General features: G+C 38.2%; 2 protein-coding genes across 6 annotated transcripts in view; one reads left to right on the forward strand and one right to left on the reverse strand.

The window, feature by feature from the left end:
* The window catches only part of LOC134211413 (uncharacterized), a 34,438-nt gene extending 14,761 nt beyond the window's left edge, over positions 1-19,677 (reverse strand). Inside the window, exons 1-3 of one of the 3 annotated variants that reach the window (XM_062688234.1) lie at positions 19,344-19,676; positions 7,464-8,274; positions 6,123-6,482 (exon numbers count right to left, since the gene is read on the reverse strand). In XM_062688234.1, the coding sequence (XP_062544218.1) occupies positions 6,123-6,482; positions 7,464-7,476 (373 nt within the window). In that variant the 5' untranslated portion in view covers positions 7,477-8,274; positions 19,344-19,676. Of the gene's footprint in view, positions 1-6,122; positions 6,483-7,463; positions 8,543-19,196 lie in introns of those variants that run through there. The other 2 variants (XM_062688233.1, XM_062688235.1) reach the window with 2 other exon arrangements.
* The window catches only part of LOC134211414 (17S U2 SnRNP complex component HTATSF1), a 310,332-nt gene that overhangs the window by 15,057 nt on the left and 272,463 nt on the right, over positions 1-22,812 (forward strand). The gene's annotated exons all lie outside the window — the stretch shown is intronic.

Here is a 22,812-nt window from a genome sequence, read left to right on the forward strand (position 1 = left end):
TCCTGTTGTTTCGGGGAAATCATTAGTAAACGAGGGTTAATGCTCATAAGTACATACCCAAAACAAACAAGCTTTTCAGCTTTTTTTCTATAACAAACACCTATGTATATATTTTGAAAAATAAAATAAAAATATTTGTTTTTGAATCAAAATGCCACTCTGATCGATACTGTCAAAGTTGCTAAAAATTACATAATTTTTGCCGGGATATCAGTATTTATTTTAAGGATCCCAATAGAAATATTATTTTCCGTAATGTTTCCGTAAAGGAGCCAAATGAATGGTCTCTCGACATCTGCTCAGATAAATACTTAAGAATTTTCCTAAAAGTCCCGAGAAAATGCATTTGGTTTGGTTTTGAAATAATTTTTGGGTTTCAGATTTATAAACTATGTGAGTCGAATTAAATCTATGCCTGAAAATTAATTACATATATAAATATCTGTCATATAAAAGTGCTATTTTTACACACAAGCGAAGATTTTTTGAATAAGTTCGAATCCATAATAAACATTATTCCGTATGACTTGCCTCAAAGTTGTGCTTTTCCAGTGGTGAAGGGGGTGGGAAATTACAGAAATATTAAAAAGAAACAAATAAAACAAACTTATTAGATTTCACTTGTCAATTTCCTTTTCATCGGATTTGTTGAAAAATGTTTTAGCAATTCATATTTTTTTTAATATATTTGTTGAAAATTATTTGTTTCATTCTATTAACTTCGAATAAAAGTCCGTTTTTGTCACTGAGAATAAAATTAAAAGTCACTATTTGGTCCCTTTTTCGCCAGTGTTGGTCACTAAAGTCACTATTTTGAGCAGCAGCCAGTGGTGGAAATACTCGCTTCACAAGTAAGAAAAGAGTGTAATTGGGCCTACCAAAATGCTATACTCGCTCGAACCTACCGCCTGCAGTTTTCAAGAGCTTGCTTTATTCGTGAGTACGGGCAGAGCAAAGACAAAAAGCAGGGCAGTATTTTGTTTGCGAGTAAAAATCAAAGACTAATTTGTATTGTAGTTTAATGTTGGCCTTTTGTACCGGAGATTCCGGGTTTCCGAAACATTTTCCGTGGTCATCCCATGGCTATGCTAAAAACTATGGCATATTTTTAGTTACTCATGATATTTTGAGAAGCTTGAGGTATCGGAAGACTGATTTGTTTTGTAGTTCAACGTTGGCCTTTTGTACCAAAAATTTCGGGTCTCCGGAACCTATTTTATTTATTACCAGACTAAGGCCGGAGTGGCCTGTGCTGCACATAAAAGTCTTCTCCATTCAGCTCGGTCCATGGCTGCACTTCGCCAACCACGCAGTCTGCGGAGGGTCCGCAAATCGTCCTCCACCTGATAGATCCACCTTGCCCGCTGTGCACCTCGCCTTCTTGTTCCCGTCGGATCGTTGTCGAGAACCATTTTCACCGGATTACTGTCCGACATTCTGGCTACGTGCCCGGCCCACCGCAGTCTTCCGATTTTCGCGGTGTGAACGAAGGATTGTTCTTCCAACAGCTGATGCAACTCGTGGTTCATTCGCCTCCTCCACGTACCGTCCACCATCTGCACCCCACCATAGATGGTACGCAACACTTTCCTTTCAAAAACTCCCAGTGCGCGTTGTTCCTCCACGAGCATCGTCCAGGTGTCGTGTCCGTAGAGAACTACCGGTCTTATGAGCGTTTTGTAGATAGTCAGTCCGGAACCTATACCGTGGCCCTACTAAGAAACTAAGACGTTTTCTAGATTACTCATGAGAATCTGAGAAATTTGAGGTGTCGGAAGCCTGATTTGTTTTGCAGTTTTATATTGGTCTTTTTTACCGGAAATCCCGGGTTTCCGGAACCTGTTCCATGGCCATCAAATGGCCAGTTTTACCCTACCAAGAAACTATGGCATTTTGTAAGTTACTTGTGCGATTCTGAGAAGTTTGAGGTGTCGGAAGACTCTATGTTGGCCTTTTATACCGGATATTTCGGGTTTCCGGAACATGCTCGGTGATCATCAGGGGGCCAATTTATATCTATTTGACCATTGCTGTCAACCATTCATATTTACCATTAATTACTTGTACTAAAACATCCGTTATGATGATGATTTGAAAATACTAAACATTTGAAATGTCATTTTTAGAGCAAAACTCCCCCTTTAAAAGAGGGATAGTCATCCTGAGCATTTTACCCATCTACATGCTGGAACTACTATTCCCCTTGACCGAGAACGAGCTGTTTCAAGTTGTCAAGATTCGTCCCGGCAGTTTGAGGGTTAAAAAAACCTTTAGAAAAAGTATGTTACCTATGAAATTGTTAATTCATTCATCTAATCCGAGCACAAGCATTTACAGCATTATTATTTCATTTATAATTTGGCGTCAGTAGTAAGAACTTTAATTTGAAAGTAAAATCAGTCAAGCGATAAGTCAATTGAAAAAAAAGGTATGCAGTTTCAGTTATAAAAACATTTTAATTGAGTTGTCGGAAGCCAAATATATTTTGTAGATTTATGTTGGCCATTTTTTACCGGAAATTCTGGATTTCCGAAAACTGTTCAATTGCCATCGCACGGCCAGTTTTATCCTATCAAAAAACTAAGGCGTTTTCTAGATTACTCATGAGATTCTTAGAGAATTCAGGTGTCGGAAGTCAAATTTGTTATGTACTTTTATGTTGTCCTTTTATACCGGAAATTCCGGGTTTCCGGAACCTGTTACATGGCCACCGCATGGCCAGTTTAACCTTACTGAAAAACTATGGCGTTTTCTAGGTTACTTATGAGATTCTGAGAAGTTTGAGGTGTCGGAAGCCTAATTTGTTTTGTAGTTTCATGTTGTCCATTTTTTACCGGAAATTTCGGGTTCCCGGAACCTGTTCCGTGGCTATCGCATGGCCAGTTTTACCCTACCAAGAAGCTAAGGCATTTTCGAAATTACTCATGAGATTTTGAGAAGTTTGAGGTGTCGGACGCCTAATTTGTTATGTAGTTTTATGTTGGCCTTTTGTACCGGAAATTCCGGGAACCCGGAACCTGTTACATGGCTCTGCATGGCCAGTTTTATCCTACCAAGAAACTAAGGCGTTTTCTAAATTACTCATGAGATCCTGAGAAGTTTGAGATGTCGGAAGCCTAATTTGTTTTGTAGTTTTATGTTAACAATTTTTACCGGAAATTCCGGGTTTACGGAACCTGTTCCGTGGCTATCACATGGCCAGTTTCACCCTACCTTAAAACTAAGGCATTTTCTAAATTACTCATGAGATTCTGAGCAGTTTGAAGTGTCGGAAGCCTAATTTGTTTTGAAGTTTTATATTGGCTTTTTTACCGGAAATTCCGGGTTTCCGGAACCTGTTACATGGCTCTGCATGGCCAGTTTTATACTACCAAGAAACTAAGGTATTTTCTAAATTACTCATGAGATTGTGAGAAGTGTCGGAAGCCTAATTAGTTTTATGTTGGCCATTTTTTACTGGAAATTTCGGGTTCCGGAACCTGTTCCGTGGCCATCGCATGGCCAGTTTTATCCTACCAAGAAACTAAGGCGTTTTCTAAATTACTCATGAGATTCTGAGAAGTTTGAGGTGTCGGAAGCCTAATTTGTTTTGTAGTTTTATGTTGGCCATTTTTTACCGGAAATTCCGGGTTCACGGAATCTGTTCCATGGCCATCGCATGGCTAGTTTTACCCTACCAAATAACCAAGGCATTTTCTAAATTACTCATGAGATTCTGAGAAGTTTGATGTGTCGGAAGATCGATATATTCGGTGATTCTATGCTGACCTTTTATACCGGATATTCCGGGTTTCCGGAACCTATTCGAAGGTCATCCGGAGGTCAATTTATGTCTATTTGACCATTGTTGTCAACCATTCACATTGACTATTAATTACTTATACTAAACACCTGTTACGACGTTAAAAAAATTAAAATAAGGTACACTGGGGGAAGTGGAAAAGGAAAAATCGATAGTACATATTCGAATTAGTGTAAAACCAATTTAAATTATCTAAATGCATTCAATCAAAATGGGCTATCAAAAACAGTCAATTTTGCACCAACTGTGTGGTAATTCATACCATTTTAGTTGCTTGAAATTGATGGAAAAAGATTTAAAAATTAGGAGTTGTTTTTCCACTTAACCCAGTGGGATGGGGTAAGTGGAAAACCCATGTTACCTTGACCTTCAATAGTGATGAGTAGTTACATATAACTAAAATCAAAACTGTAATTGCTCTGAGTATCTTTTGTTGAATAATTTCACCCAAGGAATTCTCGTAATAGGTAATAAACATTAAGTGTACGTAAAATCTATATATTCGCCCCAAAGATGAACTTTTTATAGAAAAAAATAGGCTTACAGGTTTATAAACTAATCAACTTAGTTTAACGAATTGAGATGATGTCTGTGTGTGTGTTTCTATGTATGTGTGTGCGCAAAACACGTACAAAAATATCTCCTATTTTTAAGCACTTGTCCTGAAGCAATTTTTTCGCACATAAAATTGCATTCAACTACGAAACTTGCTATAAATACAAATGAATGTGAATTATTTAATATATTCACCTACCAGTGCTATTTTTTCTTTCTCATACATTTTTTTCATATGTAAAACATGTGAAAGGTATTGATACAGATAGGTGGATTGATCAGGCGTTTTCATATGTACATTAGTCCAATTACCACTGAAATCACAATGATAGCAAAGAAGGAACATATTAAGATTCACAGCTATCCAAATAAACCCTGGAGGGAAGGACAAATTTGCGTGATCAGAACATTTTCCACTTCCCCCGCAGTGTTTGATAAGAGGGGTAAGTGTAAAATCTTTGAATTATTTGCTTTCATGATAATAACCACTACAAATTGAATAGGATTAGTTTAATTGTATTGTAATAGTCACCTGTGATATAAATTTACTTGAAAAAGGGACAATTGGTGCTAATAAAATATGATTTTATGAATGGAAAAATCAACTTCTCGCGAAACCTAAAATAACAGTTCAAGCGTTAACCATGTTAGTGTATGTATTATACAAATTTTAACATAGTATTAGTGTGGGCCAGGGTTCGGATTTCTCACTCACTCACGCGACAACTGATCACTCCACCATGCATTTTATCCGGATAAATTACAGTGCGATAAACTCCGGCACAAGCGATGGTGCGAAAAATTGTTATCCTTCTTCCCATGCTTCGCGAAAATCAAATACCGCTTGCTTTGCCACTTCAAGCTGATTGAATCTAACGATGCGCCACGATAAGCAAAAGGTTTAATACAGGAGTTTTTCCGTTCGCTTTCAATCAATTCATGTGGTGGTGTGGTTTTAGTGGGCACTCTGAACATTTTAAAATTGTTTTGGGTTCGAATCCCGTTGCGGTCCTAAATTTTTGTAAATATGCTTGTAAAATTTATCCGATGAGGCGACGAGAAGGAAAATTTGTGGATTAAAATTAAATTATCCGGCGATCTGGCGCTCACGAATTTATCACCCGCCATTCTATCCGGATAAAAATGTTGTGTGAGAATACTTCCTCACAGGGGGACCATGAAAAATAGACTCCGCTAAATGGATTAATCGCAGGTTTTTATTCATATGAGTGAGAATTCCGAAGCCTGGTGTGGGCATCAAAATATATTCTTGCACAATGTTATGGTGTGGTAAAAACTGTAAAGTATGTACAATTCTAATTCTTCGAGTCGATTTTTACACTTACCCCCTTTTTCCACTTCCCCCAGTGTACCTTACTAAACATTTGCTCAAAAAATTACTTATGCCACACTTCAAAGCTCCCCCCCTCTAAAAGAGGGAGGGTCATCCTGAGCATTTTAGCCATCGACATGCTGCAACTACTATCACAAGTTGAAATAAGTTGAAAATTTACCGAGAACGAGCTGTTTTAAGTTGTAAAGATTCGTCCCGGCAGTTTGAGGGTTAAAACCCCACAACCTCCACTATTGGTGCTACCTCCACTAAGGGTACGGTTACCCTACCTAATTCTTACATGCTCTAAATTTATTTACAGCAGTTTTTTTAATGTTCAGAAAATATTTAAACTTGCTACATAACTAAACGGTTATTAGCAACTACAATATTTAATATCCTTAATTTATTATACATATTCTCTATACTCACCGCATATAACAGCACTTTGTTTATTCCCGCAAACGATTTTTACCACCGGATCATTCTTTATGAAAAAATAACTCTGCTGCTGCCGTTGAGGTGATTTGCCGGAAGGGCTGAGCCCCCCATTGCATTCCGGTTCCGGCTTATTCGCGTGGTCGTCACCGATACCATTCACCACCGAAGTCACCATTGCCGTTCCGGATGAAGCAGTTGATGAACTATTCTGCCGTTGCGGAGTTTCATCATCCGTCGCATTTTGCTGCTGACGAATGGGTTGCAACTGTTGCTGGACAGCAAGTCTATGTCGGACGGTTCCAATCGTGTCGGATAGGAATGATTTCCCCAGGGTGAAGACGGCTCCCGTTTCTACGGTAGTGTTGTTTGTTCGTTATTAAAGGGCCGGTTGTTTCAAAATGATGCCGGGCGTCCAAAATCAGAGGATGCGGATTTATTGTTTGTAGATTGGGAAATGAAAGAAACAGAATACCAGGGATGTTAAAACGATAGAAGTAAAAAACTGTTTAGAGCAATAAAAAGGAGGAGTTGGCAACGGCATTATTTATCCCCATTTAAAATTTATTTCGAATTCCAATTGAAAAACCGATTGTTTTCTTTATACTTCGCCGGGGTAACATAGCTTTTCCGGGACTTCAAACAATAATTCCCCAGATGCTGGAAATCCAAAAAAATAATGAATGATAGAAATTTATCACTCGGGATGTGCTTTTGACTTATGAGCTGAACTATCCCTCATGTAATGTGTTGATTAAATCATACTCAAACCCATCAGCATTGCACTTGAGCTTCTCATGCAAAATCGCATCGTTTCATTATTCGGTAATGCGATAAAAATAAACCGAGACGCAGTTCATTGTTTAAAAATGCAAGATTATCGATTCTGCAATGTGAAGAAAGTTAACTCACAGCTTATTTCAAGTTCCATCAAAATCCCGACTTTTAAAAAAAATGAAAAAAATAGGCTATTAGTTTATTCAAAATATCATGCAATGCCGTGTCGAATAGTGCCCGATTTTTCGTCCGATAGTCCGATGTATTTAATTTCTCGTTTGATTCGAATCTCAAATGCATGAGTTCTGAGCTTTCAAATTGTGCTCATACTTTGATTTGACTCAAGCTGTAAACCTTTCGACGCAAACGGTGAAGGTATCATTTTCAGTCCACCTAACTTTCCTCATTCACTTCATTATTTTTGTCGATTAAACTCGCTTAAAATTTTATCACAGAAATGCATGCCACCGCTTCCACCAGTTTGTTGACCAAACTTCTCCTCTCGTTCACTGCAAGGCTCGCATATGAATTTATAACATTCAGCTCGGCATATCGCACCTGGAATTTCCATTTTCCGTAGCTAGTTGTGCATAAATCCGGTAGAATATTTTCCACCCCACTGTTTCGCTGTCGATGGGTAACAGTAATAACTTTTAATTTTCACCGGAAAACTGTTGAGCTCGGGAAACAAAAACTAACAGCAGCACTTTTCACATGCATTCATCCAATTTCGGGCGCCAAATGTGTTTGAAAACAGTTCACTTTGTAATACTTTCAGTTTTGCAGAATAGTTTCACTACTGGTAGGAACTTTGAACATGAGTTCAAATCACACGCGTTTCACATTCTTCTTGACTAGTGCTTGTCCTTTCGACTTCTGTAGTTTTTTGTTGTTGTAATTGTTCATTCTACCACGTCGTAGTCCATGCCGAGCTTGGTTGGTTGTTAATCCTCTTGAGGTCAGTTTACTACTGGCAATAAGGGACGACAAGTCCAAACAGAAAAAGTCCTGACGAGTAGCAGTTTAGTTTTCGAAGTTCTCCGGTCACGAATGGCTGGTCGGTCGGTCGGTTGGTGGCTGACATGCGGCGGATATCTTGTGGTTCGTGGCTCCCTTTTTACTGCTGCACGCGATTCTCACGATAGCTCAGTGTGACATCCGGAAAGCGCTAATGCGATAGACGCGGACAGTTTTTGTTTTCATGTTATTCATCAGTGCGATAGAATTTGATCTAATTACACTAAACCATCATTGTCCATACAACGAGTATTGTCGAATATTTATTCAATTACTATCGACTGTTCAGAGTTAAGACCACGTGGTTTGGTTCGAATCCTGAAACGCAATCTCACCCAAATGATGTGTTAAACTAGAAGTAATTTGTAGAGAGCTAGTGGGGTTTCATGGGGAAAATACGCAAGTGGAAACTTTCCTTTTATAACAACACTCAATGGTAGTGTTAAGAATATCAAAGACTGTGAATGGAGCTGATTCAACGATTCTGGTAGACGAAGCGCGAAAAGTTGAAGCCATAAAAGTAGGTGTATTTCGTCAAGATGGAATTCAAAACTATGATGATAGCCTTGTTCTTACTTTATCAAGGTGAAATTAAGACGCGGGTTCAATGCAAATTAGTATGATTAGATCGTCTCGACGTTGTCCATTCAAGTGTCCAGATAAACAGGCGTTCTAAAAATACGATGAAACAAGAGACTCGACCATTTCATTCAAATGTATGATATTCTTCTTCTTCTAGGAGTTTCGTAAGCTTATTGCTTATGGCATGGAAAATGTTAGTATGTATGAGTATAGTCTGGGATGTCCACAAGGAGGCGTTCTCGTGTCTCACTTCTGTTTACCAGTAGCAGATAAACTAAGCACGGGGATTCGATGTAGTAGGTTATCCACAAATAACAGTCAATAGTGACTGGATAACAAAACTAAATTTAAATCGATTTTTTTAAGCTTAAATTTCTATAACGACTTATGTAACAATTACAGGCATACCTCGATAGTACGTACACCTGCGGAATTTTAGTGTACGTACTATCGAAGCAAAAAAATGCCAAATAAATATTTTATTATTATATATTTTATATAGTACACAACGGACCAGCATGACCCAGATTTTTCTTGAAATGGTGCCTACATGTAGCATTGAGCAAAACCATCGTCTTTGTAAATGAAAGGATATTGTTTTTTACGAAATATTGTATGTTGATGCTTCGGAACATCCATAAATTACGTGACATTTGTAGGAGTAATGTTTTACACATCATACATAATTATGCATGTTAATGTAACTATAAAAAGTAACGATTGGGGGTCACTATCACGATCACTAAATTTTTATGTTACGTATTTTATGGATTCCACCTATAGATTTTATGGGAATGAAAAGTATTAAGGTTGTCCTGAACTATCACTGTCGTTGCGACTCTATTGGCTCCATTGACGCTTCCTTACCAAAGTGACAAACTGTCATCTACGACAATATCGCACCGTCGCACCGCATTGATTTGGAGGAACCTTTATTATGATTCGTAATTATATGAGTACATAACACTAAGATGAGTATAAGATATCAAGAAAACTGATTTCGAAGATGTAAAACAAGGATAATTTTCTAAGTTATTTTAATTTTCTCGTCTGTAGAATCGTTTATGCCTTTCTCGTACACCAACGTGTAACGAAAAGACTATAAACTCCAAAAACGCCTTTTCGATAGATGGCCTGGAGGGCCGACTTTCATATACCGATCAACTTTGCTTAACGAATTGATGTGGTGTCTGCCGATAAAGTCATTAAATCTAAATCATTGGATACCGGGACAAACAACCACTAGCGTGGAGCTAACCTCTGGCCAAAAAGTGCGACGTGGGAAAATATTTTTGGCAACATAGTCGCTAGATCCCTTTATATTCAACACATTCTCGGCCATAAAGATACTTTTACTGGAAATGTGGCCAATGTGGGAATTGTTCCTCAAGAAACTAAGAAACTTCTCAAAGAACGCCTCCTGAAATTTCGTAGGGGGAATGACGGCTTTGGCAAGTTTTGTTCTATTATTGGCAGGGGGTTTTTTATCAAATTTGGCCTAAGCATTCTTTGCATATCAAAGAATATTTTGGCCAAATTTCATAAAATTTGGTCGACAAAAACCCCCCTACCAATAATAGAACAAAACCTGCCAAAGCCGTCTTTCCCCCTAATTCAGTCTGAAATTATATCAAAACTTTATTTGAAATTTGAAATTCATAAATATTTTCCTCTGAAAATTCCTTAGGAAATTCGTTAAAAAACTACTTATTTTAAAATTTCCCCCAGATTTGTTTAAGATATTCTTCTAGGAATTTTACTGAGAATATCTCCATCATTAATTCATCAAGAATATTTCCACGAATTATTTCAATAATAAATTTAGGAAATTTTTCAGGAAATCCTTTCGAATACTCCTAGGAAAATTCCTTCGGAAATGCTTCTTGAAAAAAAAAATCTTCCCGGAGCAGTTCTTGAAAAAAATTCAGCAGAATAGCTTGAGAATTTTTTCCTGAATAATTCTTTGAAAACTTTACGGGGGAACTTTTAAAGGGATTTCTGAATGAGCTCTTGAAGTTATTTCCGGAAAAATTCTTGGCGGAATTTTTGGGAGAATACATAGAGGAAATTCTGGATGATTTTTGTAGACATTTTAAGGGAAGTACTCGCAGAAATTTTGAAAAGGATCGTAGTGTGCCACGCGTATGGCATGACGCGAATAAATTTTCCTCCGTATTTTTATGTCAAATTTTTCAACTTTTCGGGTATTAATGTAAAGTGGCGTTTTTCTGTTTTGAAGCCGACGAATTTCACGGGTGCGAAACGTACCATTTTACCGCGTAAATCCAACCGATGTTGAGGTCGAATACAAGGTTTCCGCCAGAATTGGATGTTCCTCCACCATTTGAAAAGGCTGTCAAAATCAAAAAGTAAGAGATGTTTTGGTAGGAAAGTGTGAAGCGTGTCGTTTTCCTGCTGGTGATCTTCATGTGAAAACGCTGGATCGCCAATCTCAACAAACTCCATTCCCACAACTGGTAAACGAAAGTGCCACCGCAGTGACAGCAGCAGCCATGAAACTAACAGCTATCGGAGATATAAGCGCTTGGATCGTTTAATTGGTGACAGTTGGGCATTCGTGGTTCCAAAGGAAGCGAAAGCAAGAGTGGATGAGAAATGCAGAGCTCTGGAAACATTCTGAGGACATCCCTGGTGTTTCCTGTTCAAGATTGGTGCCCATTTAATAGTGGTCGCACTGAATTGGTGAGCACGTTCCAGTTCTTTACCTTTCCTCATTTCATTTCTTAATCATTGTATCAATTCATAAAAAGTATAACTAAATACGCACAGGGCATCGTTGGCTGCTATTGCTGCGGATGTTGTGGGATTCCCGGTTCACGCTTTAGTTAGCAACAGTGACTCTTCTCGGCCTTCTACTCCCTGAGTAGTTAGTACGAATAAGGGCGTCCATGTGAAGTTTTTCTGTACCTGTTATGAACAACTAGTGCATCCCATTACCTACACTTCCTGAAGTCACATTTCTTTGCTTCAAGAGTGAATCATTTTTGTAGTACTAGTCTTCATAACTAAAAAGGCAATATTACGGAGCATGAGATATGATCAAATTATTCGTAGCACTACTTGACCAACGTCCCCAGCTGGGCGAGGTGTAGAGGATAACATACACACACACAGTACTCGCAAAAATTTTGAAAATTGCCGCATTTCTGGGAGAATCTCTTAAATAATTTCAAGCGGAATTTTTGTAGGTAATTCCGAAAAAGTTTTGACAAAATTTTCGTAAGAATATCTGGAGAATTAGACAGATGAATTTGCAGATGACTTTTGCAAGGAGCTTCCGGGAGAATTCTCGCTTAACTTTTCAAAAGGACCTAAGTAACATTTTTTTCATGATTTAATTTGAGTACTGCAATTAAAAGCTTTCATGTTTTTCTGTTGATTGCGCTATTCAAATTAATTCATGAAAAAAATGTTACTTAGGACCTTTTGAAAAGTTAAGCGAGAATTCCCGAACAAAAAATCCGGAAACAATTTTCCTGGAGAGTTTTTGGAGGAATTTTCGGAAGAATTCCCGGGGCATGGGTAAAGTAGTAATTAAGTGAGTAAAGAAGTAATTAATGACGAGATCTTGGTTGAATTTCTGGAGTAACTTCTGAGAGAATGTCGGGAGGAGTTTACATAGGAATTTATGAATGATTTTCTGGTGGAAGTTCTGGGAAAGGAGATGTAGAAATTTTTAACAGAATTCCTAAGTGAATTGCTGAAGAAATCACCGAGAAAATAATGAAATTTCTGAAATTAATGGTTCATTTGGAAGGATTAACGGAGAAATAATTGGCAATAATTTAAGATGGTTGTTCGAAGGCATTTCTCGCTGAACTTTTCAAAAGGACCTAAGTAACATTTTTTTATGAATTAATTTGAATAGTGCAATCAATAGCTTTCAGTTTGTTCTGTGATTCATGTGATTGTGATTCCGCTCTTGCTCCTGCTCCTTTGCTGACTTCCGATCGGATCCGATCCGAACTCGAGTTTTTGTTTACTTTTGGAAGAGCAAGCGAGGGGCTGCCCACTAGTGTTTGTATAAAACAAACAGGGATTTAATTTAATTTTGAATATAAATATGTTTGATTCAAACATATTACCATTTTGGAATTAAACATGTATATTTTTTAAGCAAATGGATGAAATTTGTATCCGTGAAAAGTTCGGCAAAAAGCACGTGGTTTCCAAGATGGTGGCTTTATTGCATAAATAACTTAACGAAAGAAAAAATCGATGAAGAGAAATCGATCTATCCAGTTACAATGCTAGTTAGCTTCAAAATACAGATTCCCGATGTTTCTTCATACATTTTCCATGCAAACTTCAAATGCGTTTTAGCACCCTCACCCCCCACGATGACACATTTCGATAAAATTTTGTCCAGAGATCAGGGCAGCAAATAGAATTTAATAAGAGGTCAGTCGGAAGTAAGTAGCTACATCCATCAATCCACCAAACTATCCAGGGGAGGATGGGAGGATGAAGAACTGCATGCCGGCTGGTTGGATGGCCTCATATGCCCAATCTATGAGATAGGGCACCAATACTAGACTGAAGGGATCACCCTTCTGAACTCTGCGTACAAAAGTATGTCGCGTATGCTGTTTAACAGACTGAGACCGCGTGAGGGGTCCTTCGTCGGCGAATACCAGGCAGGTTTTCGTGAGGGCCGATCAAACTAGTGGTGTTGGTGCTGAGTAGTGCTTGATGGGGATGTGTTTGAAGTTGTTGAAGAATTTGTTTACCTTGGAACGCTTGTGACATGGGACAATGCCGTTTCCCGTGATGTGAAAAGACGTATTGCTGCTGCGAAAATAGCCTTCTACGGAAACAAAATTTGGTTCTATAAAAAACTCTGATTCAAGCAGTGGCCTTTTATGGACATGAAGCATGGACGTTCAAAGAGACGGACCGGAGAGTTTTCGGAGTTTTCGAGCGAAAATAGAGTAGAGTGGGGCAAGAGTACGCACTTAGTTTCAATTGAACATGTAGCCCATATGAAACAAGGTACTGCATATCAAATCAATGTTGACGATTCGTATACTCCTCCTTTATGTTACCCAGCGATAAAAAAATTGAAATTATTGGAATTCGTTTCACTAGAACCTTTATTGCAAGACACTTGAAAAACACATTGCGCTTCGGGTAAGGTAAGACTACGCAAATTTTCTAATAATGTATTTTAAGTACATATTACAGGCCTGGTAATGGGTCACTTTTCTAATGGGTCACCAAGTCACTAAAGTCACTTTTTCTCGCAAATCACTATTTTCAACTATTTTGAAACTATTGACTAAGCTTTTTTTTACAAGGCTTTATGTATCCATCGGAAGATGCTTTGTTCATGGCGGAAATGAAATTACGGACCTTGAAAAAATGATCGCCCTGTAACTTCGCCAGCCATTTAACTCGCTGCTCTTATTGGCATTTCACCAGTAGCTAATTGAAGGTGTTTTACGTTACAATTTATAAATTAACTCAAACTTTATGCAGTAGGGGATGGTGAGGAGACTTGATTCTCCCATGTTATATCAAGAACTAAAGTAGTATTGTTAAAGCGTATTTATTTCTAGACATATGATCGTTATGTTGCGAGTTTTTTTTAATTGACAATCTGGTTTACTGTGTTTTGTTCCTCCCAAAGATGTTTTTTAGTTGCCACGCAAAATTAGAACAACTTCTTCCAATAATGACCAAATGCTTTAATTTTTTTCACAGCACAAATCCATAAATATGCTAAATGACCTTCATTGATAAAAATGCCATCATTCCACAACAATTTCAGGATATTTGGATTTTAAGTTGTTGCCTCAATTTGAGCAGACTTCCCTCATTGGGCATCCATATAAAAATTTGTCTAAAAAATTCAAGAAAGTTTAATTTGTTCTCAAGCGGCTTTTTTTTTGTAGATTTGACAGATGAGATGAAGGGTTTGCTCTAAAAAAATATTTATTGAGTATCATAGACAGCGCCGTAGCGTGTGATTGGCTAGGTTGACCCCCGCCAAGGGCGCCAGGCCTTAGGGGGCCGCCGAAATCCAGAACTGTGGGAAATGATGAAAAATCTCAAGTTTTTTTACGCGCTTGGATACCACTTGAGTTGAACAGGAAATACAATTGAAAAGAAGCATGGAACAAGTTTCTAGGGAAGAAACCCTATAGATGAGGACTTCAATACGCCAAAGACGAAACACAAAGTAGACTGTAAAAACCGCGTATAATTTCTGTTCGTGGCTAAGAAATCTAAACCGTTTTCAAATAATAGATTGGAAGTAGTGAGAGGGAGTTTGTTTGAATTTAAGATCAATTCTCTCATTTTATGCAGGCAAACTATTTGAGGTTCAAAAACGGACCATAACGATCGCATTTGATCTAGTGACATTTTCGATTCCTTTATACCAGACACTTGTATGATGGTAAAAAAAACAAGCAAAGTTTACTTAAGGACTTAAGGAAATCATTAATAAATCCACAACGCAAAACAAAAATTATTTAAAAAATTAACTTTTGTTTTTTGGCAGGCTGATTTGCCGTTAAACGTTACGAAGCTAAAATCATATTTTAATTCCAATTTTTCATGATTCTTATGTATGTACTAATGTTAGTTTTGGGGAACTGAAAGACTCACGATTTGGAAGAAAATTTAGGGTGCTTAAGTAATAACGATGCGGATGTTCACATAGTTGCCATTCTTGACGATGTTCCACTTCTGTAATGGAACGAACGAACATTTTTTCTTGGGAGACAATACCGAGAGGAAGACATATGAAAGGGAAACGACAGACATTAAACTGGAAAACAAAAGGAAGATATTCGTGATATGCCATGATTCGGGTATGCCAGAAAAGAGGATGGGCGGACTATGATTACATTCTTACATCAGAAACTCTCAAAAACTGGTTATCAACTGACATGTAACAAAGATCAAGACCCGCCAACACTTTCCTAATCCCATCAAACAATTCAAGTTGAATAAGCTAATTTTCCAATACTATTTTTAGCTGAATAAGCGCTTCACCCGCTTTCAAGGTTTGTAAGGAGCAGTGTTGGTAAAAACTCAAAATCTCAAAACTCATGGATGATTCAAATCAAGCATGAGTTGAAACGCACCCAACTCAGCACCTAAAAACTCATGGATGAGTTGAATCATCCATTTGAATCATCGTAGGTTTTCTTTTGTTCTCTTTCGTTAAAAATAGTGAATTTACGTTCGTCGCATAAAATAATGGATACTCTTCCATGTATAAGCAATAATTGCCCCCCAATTGAATTCAAATACGTTTTTGAACCGAATTGATTTTTAGACAAATGAGTGAAATGATGCGTTTTGGCATGAAAAATTCAAGCGCGATGCATTCTTTTAAAATCGCAGACGATTTCGTTCACACGGGAGCGCTCGTTGATTGAGATTTATGAGTGATTTTACCAACACTGGTAAGGAGGCTTTGGTTGTTTTCCTCGGACCCGGAGATATTCCTTTAGCGCAGATCTGGGGCCACGATGTTCCTTGCACGCCCACACGACGTAAACAATATCCTGATATTCCTCGCTGCAAACAGATTGTCTTCCGAGAGCCTCATTCTGAAAAGATGTGGATTTAGAGTGTAGTGATTGGACAGTAGACGACATATGATTCGAATGAAGTCTCGTCCCCAGGGGGAGAAGGCGGAGCACTGAATCCGTACCCCAACATCTGCGACATCTGGATTTGGTTCTAAACTGTAAACAATAGTGTTAATTCTCTACCATCTTTTTGTTATGGCGAGGCAATTTTTATGCACACTTTTGTTTTCGATATTTTATCAAAATTAAACACTCAATCATGCAGCAATATAACGATGTGATATGCTTGAGATACCTTTTTGATTATAGGGACTCGAAATGAATTTATTTGCAGTAACTAACCGAATATAAAAATGTTCACATTAACGATTGCGCCCTAACACCGGTTCTAAGCTTCGATGCAGAGTACACGAGCTTTGTTCGCCAGTGAAAGGCGTATGAGGCCCTTGCTCGTCCCTTATTAAATTTTTTGAACCATGAACGTTTCGACATCTACGGGCGAATTAAATACAGGCAACTACCCAACTCCCCTTTTATTAATTTCTGTTGGTTTTGTTTCAAGATTCCTGAGGTTAGTTCAAGGTTTTCCTGACGAAAACGAAGAATTCATCGAAGGTTATTTTCTGGTCATAAACATCATCGTACAAGCGCCCACCTTATCCAAAGGATCCGCTGACCAATTTATTTTAAAAGTATCCCAGCTCTTATCATGCTTTTTGTTTTGAACATGCCAAGAAAGAAAGGGGCGTCTAATAACGGTTTCGCCGAGGGCGCTGGGAGTCCACGCTACGGCTCTGATCATAGATATCAAAAAAAGGCGATCATCAAGTCTCCTCAATTTTGAAGATTGCATGCGCTGTCGAATTTCATAGCAAAAATCGTTCATGAATACGCACAGCAAGTCGGAAAACCTGCGTATTTTGGAGTAAAAATATTTAAAAGTTCAGAGAGCATGGTCCTCATTACAAGCAGGAGGTCGAGGGTTCAATCCCAGGCTCGTTGTACATGAATCTCCATTATTTTTGTATCGTTTTCTACTAAAACGATCCGTAGTGTTGTTCCTGTCGCACTAATAATTCAAAAAGCATCCGTTTCACCTATGACAAATCGTAGAGTTCTCTGCATCTTTCTTAAGTAGGTGTTCAGCTAATACAACGATCGACATTTTCACTCATTCTCACGAGAAGAGAATGCTCATTCACGCAGATTTTCGCCGAGAAATAATTTTCAGAATAGAAAAACAGGTGTTAAGAGTGATAACCATATTTCGTTCACTTCCAGTTTCGTAAAAATATGATTTCTCGCTTAACTTTTCAAAAGGTCCTAAGTAACATTTTTTTCATTAATTAATTTGAATAGCGCAATCAACAGAACAACATGAAAGCTTTTGATTGCAATACTCAAATTAATTCGTGAAAAAAATGTTACTTAGGTCCTTTTGAAAAGTTAAGCGAGATTTGCTTGCACACTACTCATAGTTTTGAGTTGTCCTGCTTTTTACAGATATTGAGTAAAATTTCCATGGGGTTAAAAGAGAGGGCAATACAAATTTACTTAGTCACAAAGTAGATAAAAGTTAGCGAGTACGGTTTTCATTTCTCTTCTGAGTTCGTTCTAAGAGAAAATAGTGGTGAGTGAAAGATGTTTTCCGCCACAAATTACGAAAAAAATATTCTCCTTCGACCCAAAAACGCCTGATTTCGTCCCATCGAACTTGCAACTGAAATTGGAAGTCACTATTTGGTCACTTTTTCTGCAACAGAAAGTCACTAATTGGTCCCTTTTTTCGTCAGCTTTGGTCACTAAAGTCACTATTTTGAGTGGCTTCAGTCGCTACCAGCCCTGATAATATTAGCACAAATAAGAATTAATAACATTTAATTGATGTAAATTCAAAGTATATTATGGAATGTTTGGAAATTGCGTAACTCTGAAAGGGGGGCTGGTCCATGAAGTGTGTATTCAGTTAATGGCCTTGACCTCTGGGAAAACCAATTGGATTGGTTTCCGTCACCATAACTACTCTATTCAATAGGTTATCGAGATGGTATAATGATCACTTAATTCAACGTACATATGTAATACTAGTTGCGAAAACACTATTTATTTCAGCAAAATGACCAGAAAATTAACTATCTTTAATCTTCTTATTTCCGAAGATGTTTATTCAAATCGTTTACAATTTCACTCAAACATAGTTGGCCAGAATAGCAGGCACTGATGCAGTGCTGCTAGTTTATCTTTTGCTATAGCTTTTAAAAAAATCGAAAGCGTACTCTAACCCTACGCGCACTCTTGCCCTGCTCTACTCTACTCGGAGGGAAACTAGAAAATGGTGTGTGGCGCAGACGCATGAATCTTGAGCTGTATCAAATATACAAAGAAGAAAATATTGTGAATCGTAAAAAATATGGCAGACTTCAGTGGGCTGGTCACTTAGTGCGAATGTCGGAAGAAAGAATAGCGAAACAATATTCAACAGAGAACCAGACAGAGGCCGGTTACTTCATGGAAGGTCACGAACACGCTGGCTGCACGCGGTGGAATCGGACCTGAGGACCCTAAACGTTCGGGGAAACTGGGAGAACATCGCCGAAGACCGAAGATACGCCAGGCATAGGTGTATCGACGCTGTAGCCAACTAGGTATCTAGTTAGGTAAGACGTCATTCCATCAAAAATTTGATATTTTTTCGTAGACTAACTTGAGCCACCGATTTTTTATACACATTTTCCTCTTCAAACTAAGTCAAGTTCGAATTTAAAAACTAAAAGAGACATGATTTACTGGTATAAGACTTTTCTAAATTATGTATCGCGTCAAACATCGATACTCTGCTGCGTATAAATCATTAAATTTTATTGGGTTAGCAATTATTTATGAATGTCCTTTCTCACTGAGCATTCGTTCTTGTACTGCTCAGCATGAAGTCGAGAATGTTTCGTTTCATTTATTGTGGTAGGAAACGAATTAAAATATGTAGGTCAACTGCACAACCCCTTCCACCTTCACAATAAAGAAGAACTAAGTAAAAGAAATGTTATTCCCCTGTTGAAAACGTCTTAGTCATATTCAACAACAATTCCAGCGACTCCTATTGCCTAGACCCAACGAAATACATTACGTCCAATAAGTGTGTATCGCCGATCCTTCCGAGGCTTTGTAATCAATTCCATCGTTATGTTTTTTTTATCCTTCCATCTTGGAATCACACAAAATTAAGCACTTCATTCCTTTCATCCACTTCCGTCTCCACCGAACCATACCGCACTAATCTGAAACACTGCAAATTAATTCCTATCGACATAGATCGGGCACTCTTGGTTGGCTGCACCGAAAGTGTATTCTATGGCGGGATAATAGTCGGTAAAACCGTCGTCGTCAGCTGGATCGAATTCATTAATACTAATGAGCGAGAATCGTCTGCTCCAGATCTGTCGCCAACCAGTCTATGAACGGGAGAAAAAAATATGAAGCGCTTCTGGATCCCAGCGCTACATATGGCACTAATTGCATGTGATTAATTAGCGGAATTCCATTATCCTCTTGCGGAGGCACTCGCTTAGTTTTGGTCCCTCAATGCAAATAAGGATTTCTTTCGCGGAACTTTTTTCCTTGAGCCTTGAACTTGCTCCCTACTGTATCGTTCGTTGCACCGCGCGTTACTAAAACAATGTAGGTACCTAGCTGTTGCGAGGATAGTCTAGCTGGGCGCAAATGGAAATGTTCGTAGGCCTCGAATGGGTTTAATGGCCACCACATGTTTAAGTCTATTCCCATGGTAGCCGGGCATGTTTGATTTCACCGGTTGGAGGTATGCATTCCATTGCTGTGCTTTTCCAATAACTCGGAACACCGGGTCATGTGCAAGTTTGTGAGTGTTTGTTTGGCATTCCTTTGCTGACGCGGATAGGTGAGCAGGACATTATTGCTTGGTTACGGAGGGGAAGTTAGTGTGGAAATCTTTTTGATATTAGTTTTGAGCAGCATTTTTTTGTATTTGCATTAAAACTTCGCAACATCTTCCACGGTTGTATTTATCTTAAATCATAGAAATTTAACATATGTTTTAACTCCACTACATTAAGTGGAACTTTATATAGAGTAGAATCATGGCAGAGTTCTTTTTCTCGAATGTAGACTTGAAAACCAATCAACATAATATTGCTTTAAAATATGCAGCGTTCAGCTGTGATGGTAGGTGGTATCATATGATGCTTATCCCTACCTTTGTTCTGTTCTTTGATATATTAGCGGACACATTTTCATTAAAAAACGACACGTTTCAATTAATCAGTATATTCACAATTGGGAACCTAGACTGCAGTTTCTGAATTAAATATCAATACATACATAGTTAGCGAACACGTGCCCCATATTAACCGCTCGACAACCGACCAATAGACGATCCAATTTATTCGAACCACTTCGACAACAGACCAGCTCGCACTCACCCAGCGGTGGTCAGTCACCTTTTCGGTTATGTATGCCCCGGTGGCCTACTGCCGACCGGAACCACACCGTCGTCCTCCTGTCCGCCGGTCAGTCTGACCCCATACTCGGTAGAGGGTGACCACCGACACGCCATCTATTCAGGTGTATTGGAGCCTGATAGAGGAAAGTGGAACATATGTGTCATGAAACCTAAGCCTATGGGGTTTCCCTGTTGCATCGCGTAGGTTGTACATGAACTACCGAACAATTTAAATTACCAATTGTAGTGGCTTGAATGTAGGGACTGTGGGAATGGGACTAAATTTTCCAATTTTGTGATTGTTCGTATATGTTGAAACGATGCGCATTAAGCTTCACTTCTAATTGATTATTTATGTTGATTCAATATTGGAACGTCGACATTTATACAGCTTTGTTCGTTTACGATGAAGTATAAATTTTATAGAACCGTTTTCAGATTTAGAAGCAATATTCGATTTTGTAATCACTATTATGACTTCAGTTTAAATTTAAATTTTTCAACTATTCAATTGCGATCAAATTTCAAGCTATTCCGAAGGTAATTTCTTTGCGGAAGTTGTGTTTAATAAATAATTATGTATGCAACAAACGGAAAATATTGTTAAGAAAGATATGCCATTTTGTACCTTTTGTTATATCTTGTTCGAGAAAGTCTGCAAGCACCGTTTTTCAACGCATTCTCCCCCTTCTCCCTGGTAAAACTAAATGTCAATGATGTTCAATCGTATTGACTAGAACATTACAGTATCATAAGAAATAATTATCTGTCTGCAACATTAAAGTCAGCAAAGCAACGATGGTACAGTAGCAACGCGATTCCCGCTTGGTTTCTGTACCATCATCGTACTGCTTTGTATGTCTCTCACCATCTACACCATCTACCCGTACCAACCCCGATGTGCGTTGTACCAGCGTTGTTCTGATTGAACCTCGCATTTTCAGAAGAAAACAAGCTTTCTTTCTCATTTGATTACTGTTGGTTGGATTACAGATACAAATTTGATTCATTGGATTTTAAAATATACAAGTTTATTTTGAAAATGTTCGAATCGCGCATATATTTATTTATATTTCAAACGAACTGGGATATATGTATTCATATACATATGTGCTAATAGGGAGCTTTGCACTCGTTTCAAAGATAAACAAAAACTAAAATTATGATTTACCATATTATAAGTGGAAGATTTTTAATTTAATAATTAATGACTACTAGTCGACCCGGCAGACGTTGTCCTGCATTGCTGCATTAGGCGTAAATGCCCATGCGAAATTTCCATACAAATCTTAATTTTAGTATTTCACGATTTACTCAACCTTATTCGTAATTTTCGCAAGAGGAAGTATCATACAGTGCTTTTCAAAATGATAAGACCACCCACCCATAAAGTGGGTTCTTCAAATGGCATATTGAAATACATGAAAAAATAATTGTTTAAGGTAACAAGTTCATTTATTTTGTTCCTAAAACTAGTAATTATAGCATATTTAAAGAAAATATGCTTTTCAAAATGATACGACCACCTGCACTCCTTGGTGTATTATTGGTAACAAACAATAACAAGAGTAATCTAATAATTCGTGGCACCTCCAGAACGGCTTATTGTCTGAAACAAACGGTTCGGCATGCTTTGGACCAGCTTTTGCAGTGTTCCCAGCTGGATTTCTTCCCATGATTGAAGAATGGCGGTTTTGAGCTCCTGGATTGATGAAAATTGCCGATTTTTAGCATAAATCTTCCGCACCATAGTACCCCAAATGTTTTCAATCGGTTTCAAGTCGGGGGAACTAGCTGGCCAATCCAAAACTTCTATTTTATTCTGACCTTAACCACGCCATTGTCTCAGCACTGGTATGCAACGGGTAGCAAACCGGCTTTGAGGACATTTATGTAATCGGAACTTTTCATTTTGTGCGAAACAAACTGAATTTTCATTTTTCCGGTCGTACTAAATGCACCCCAAACCATCACATACCCGCCCCCAAAGTTTCGCTTCAAGAAAAATCGTGGTTCCTTCCTTAAGTCCCGCCAATAGCCATTGAACCCATCCGGACCAGCTAGGTTGAATTTTTTCTCATCCGAGAATATCACCTGTGAAGATTTCCATTTTTGAATAACACCTTGAAGTTCCTTATCCTACCTTTTTCCAGTCCTGTGACATGTTCCGGCACGCAAATTCCAGTCGAGCTTCCTTGTGTCGAGTTAACAAACGAGGAGCACTATTTATTTTCGACCGCGAAATGTTTGGAGATTGTTTCAAAGT

This window comes from Armigeres subalbatus, chromosome 2 (assembly GCF_024139115.2).
Source record: "Armigeres subalbatus isolate Guangzhou_Male chromosome 2, GZ_Asu_2, whole genome shotgun sequence".
Classification (NCBI taxonomy): domain Eukaryota; kingdom Metazoa; phylum Arthropoda; class Insecta; order Diptera; family Culicidae; genus Armigeres; species Armigeres subalbatus.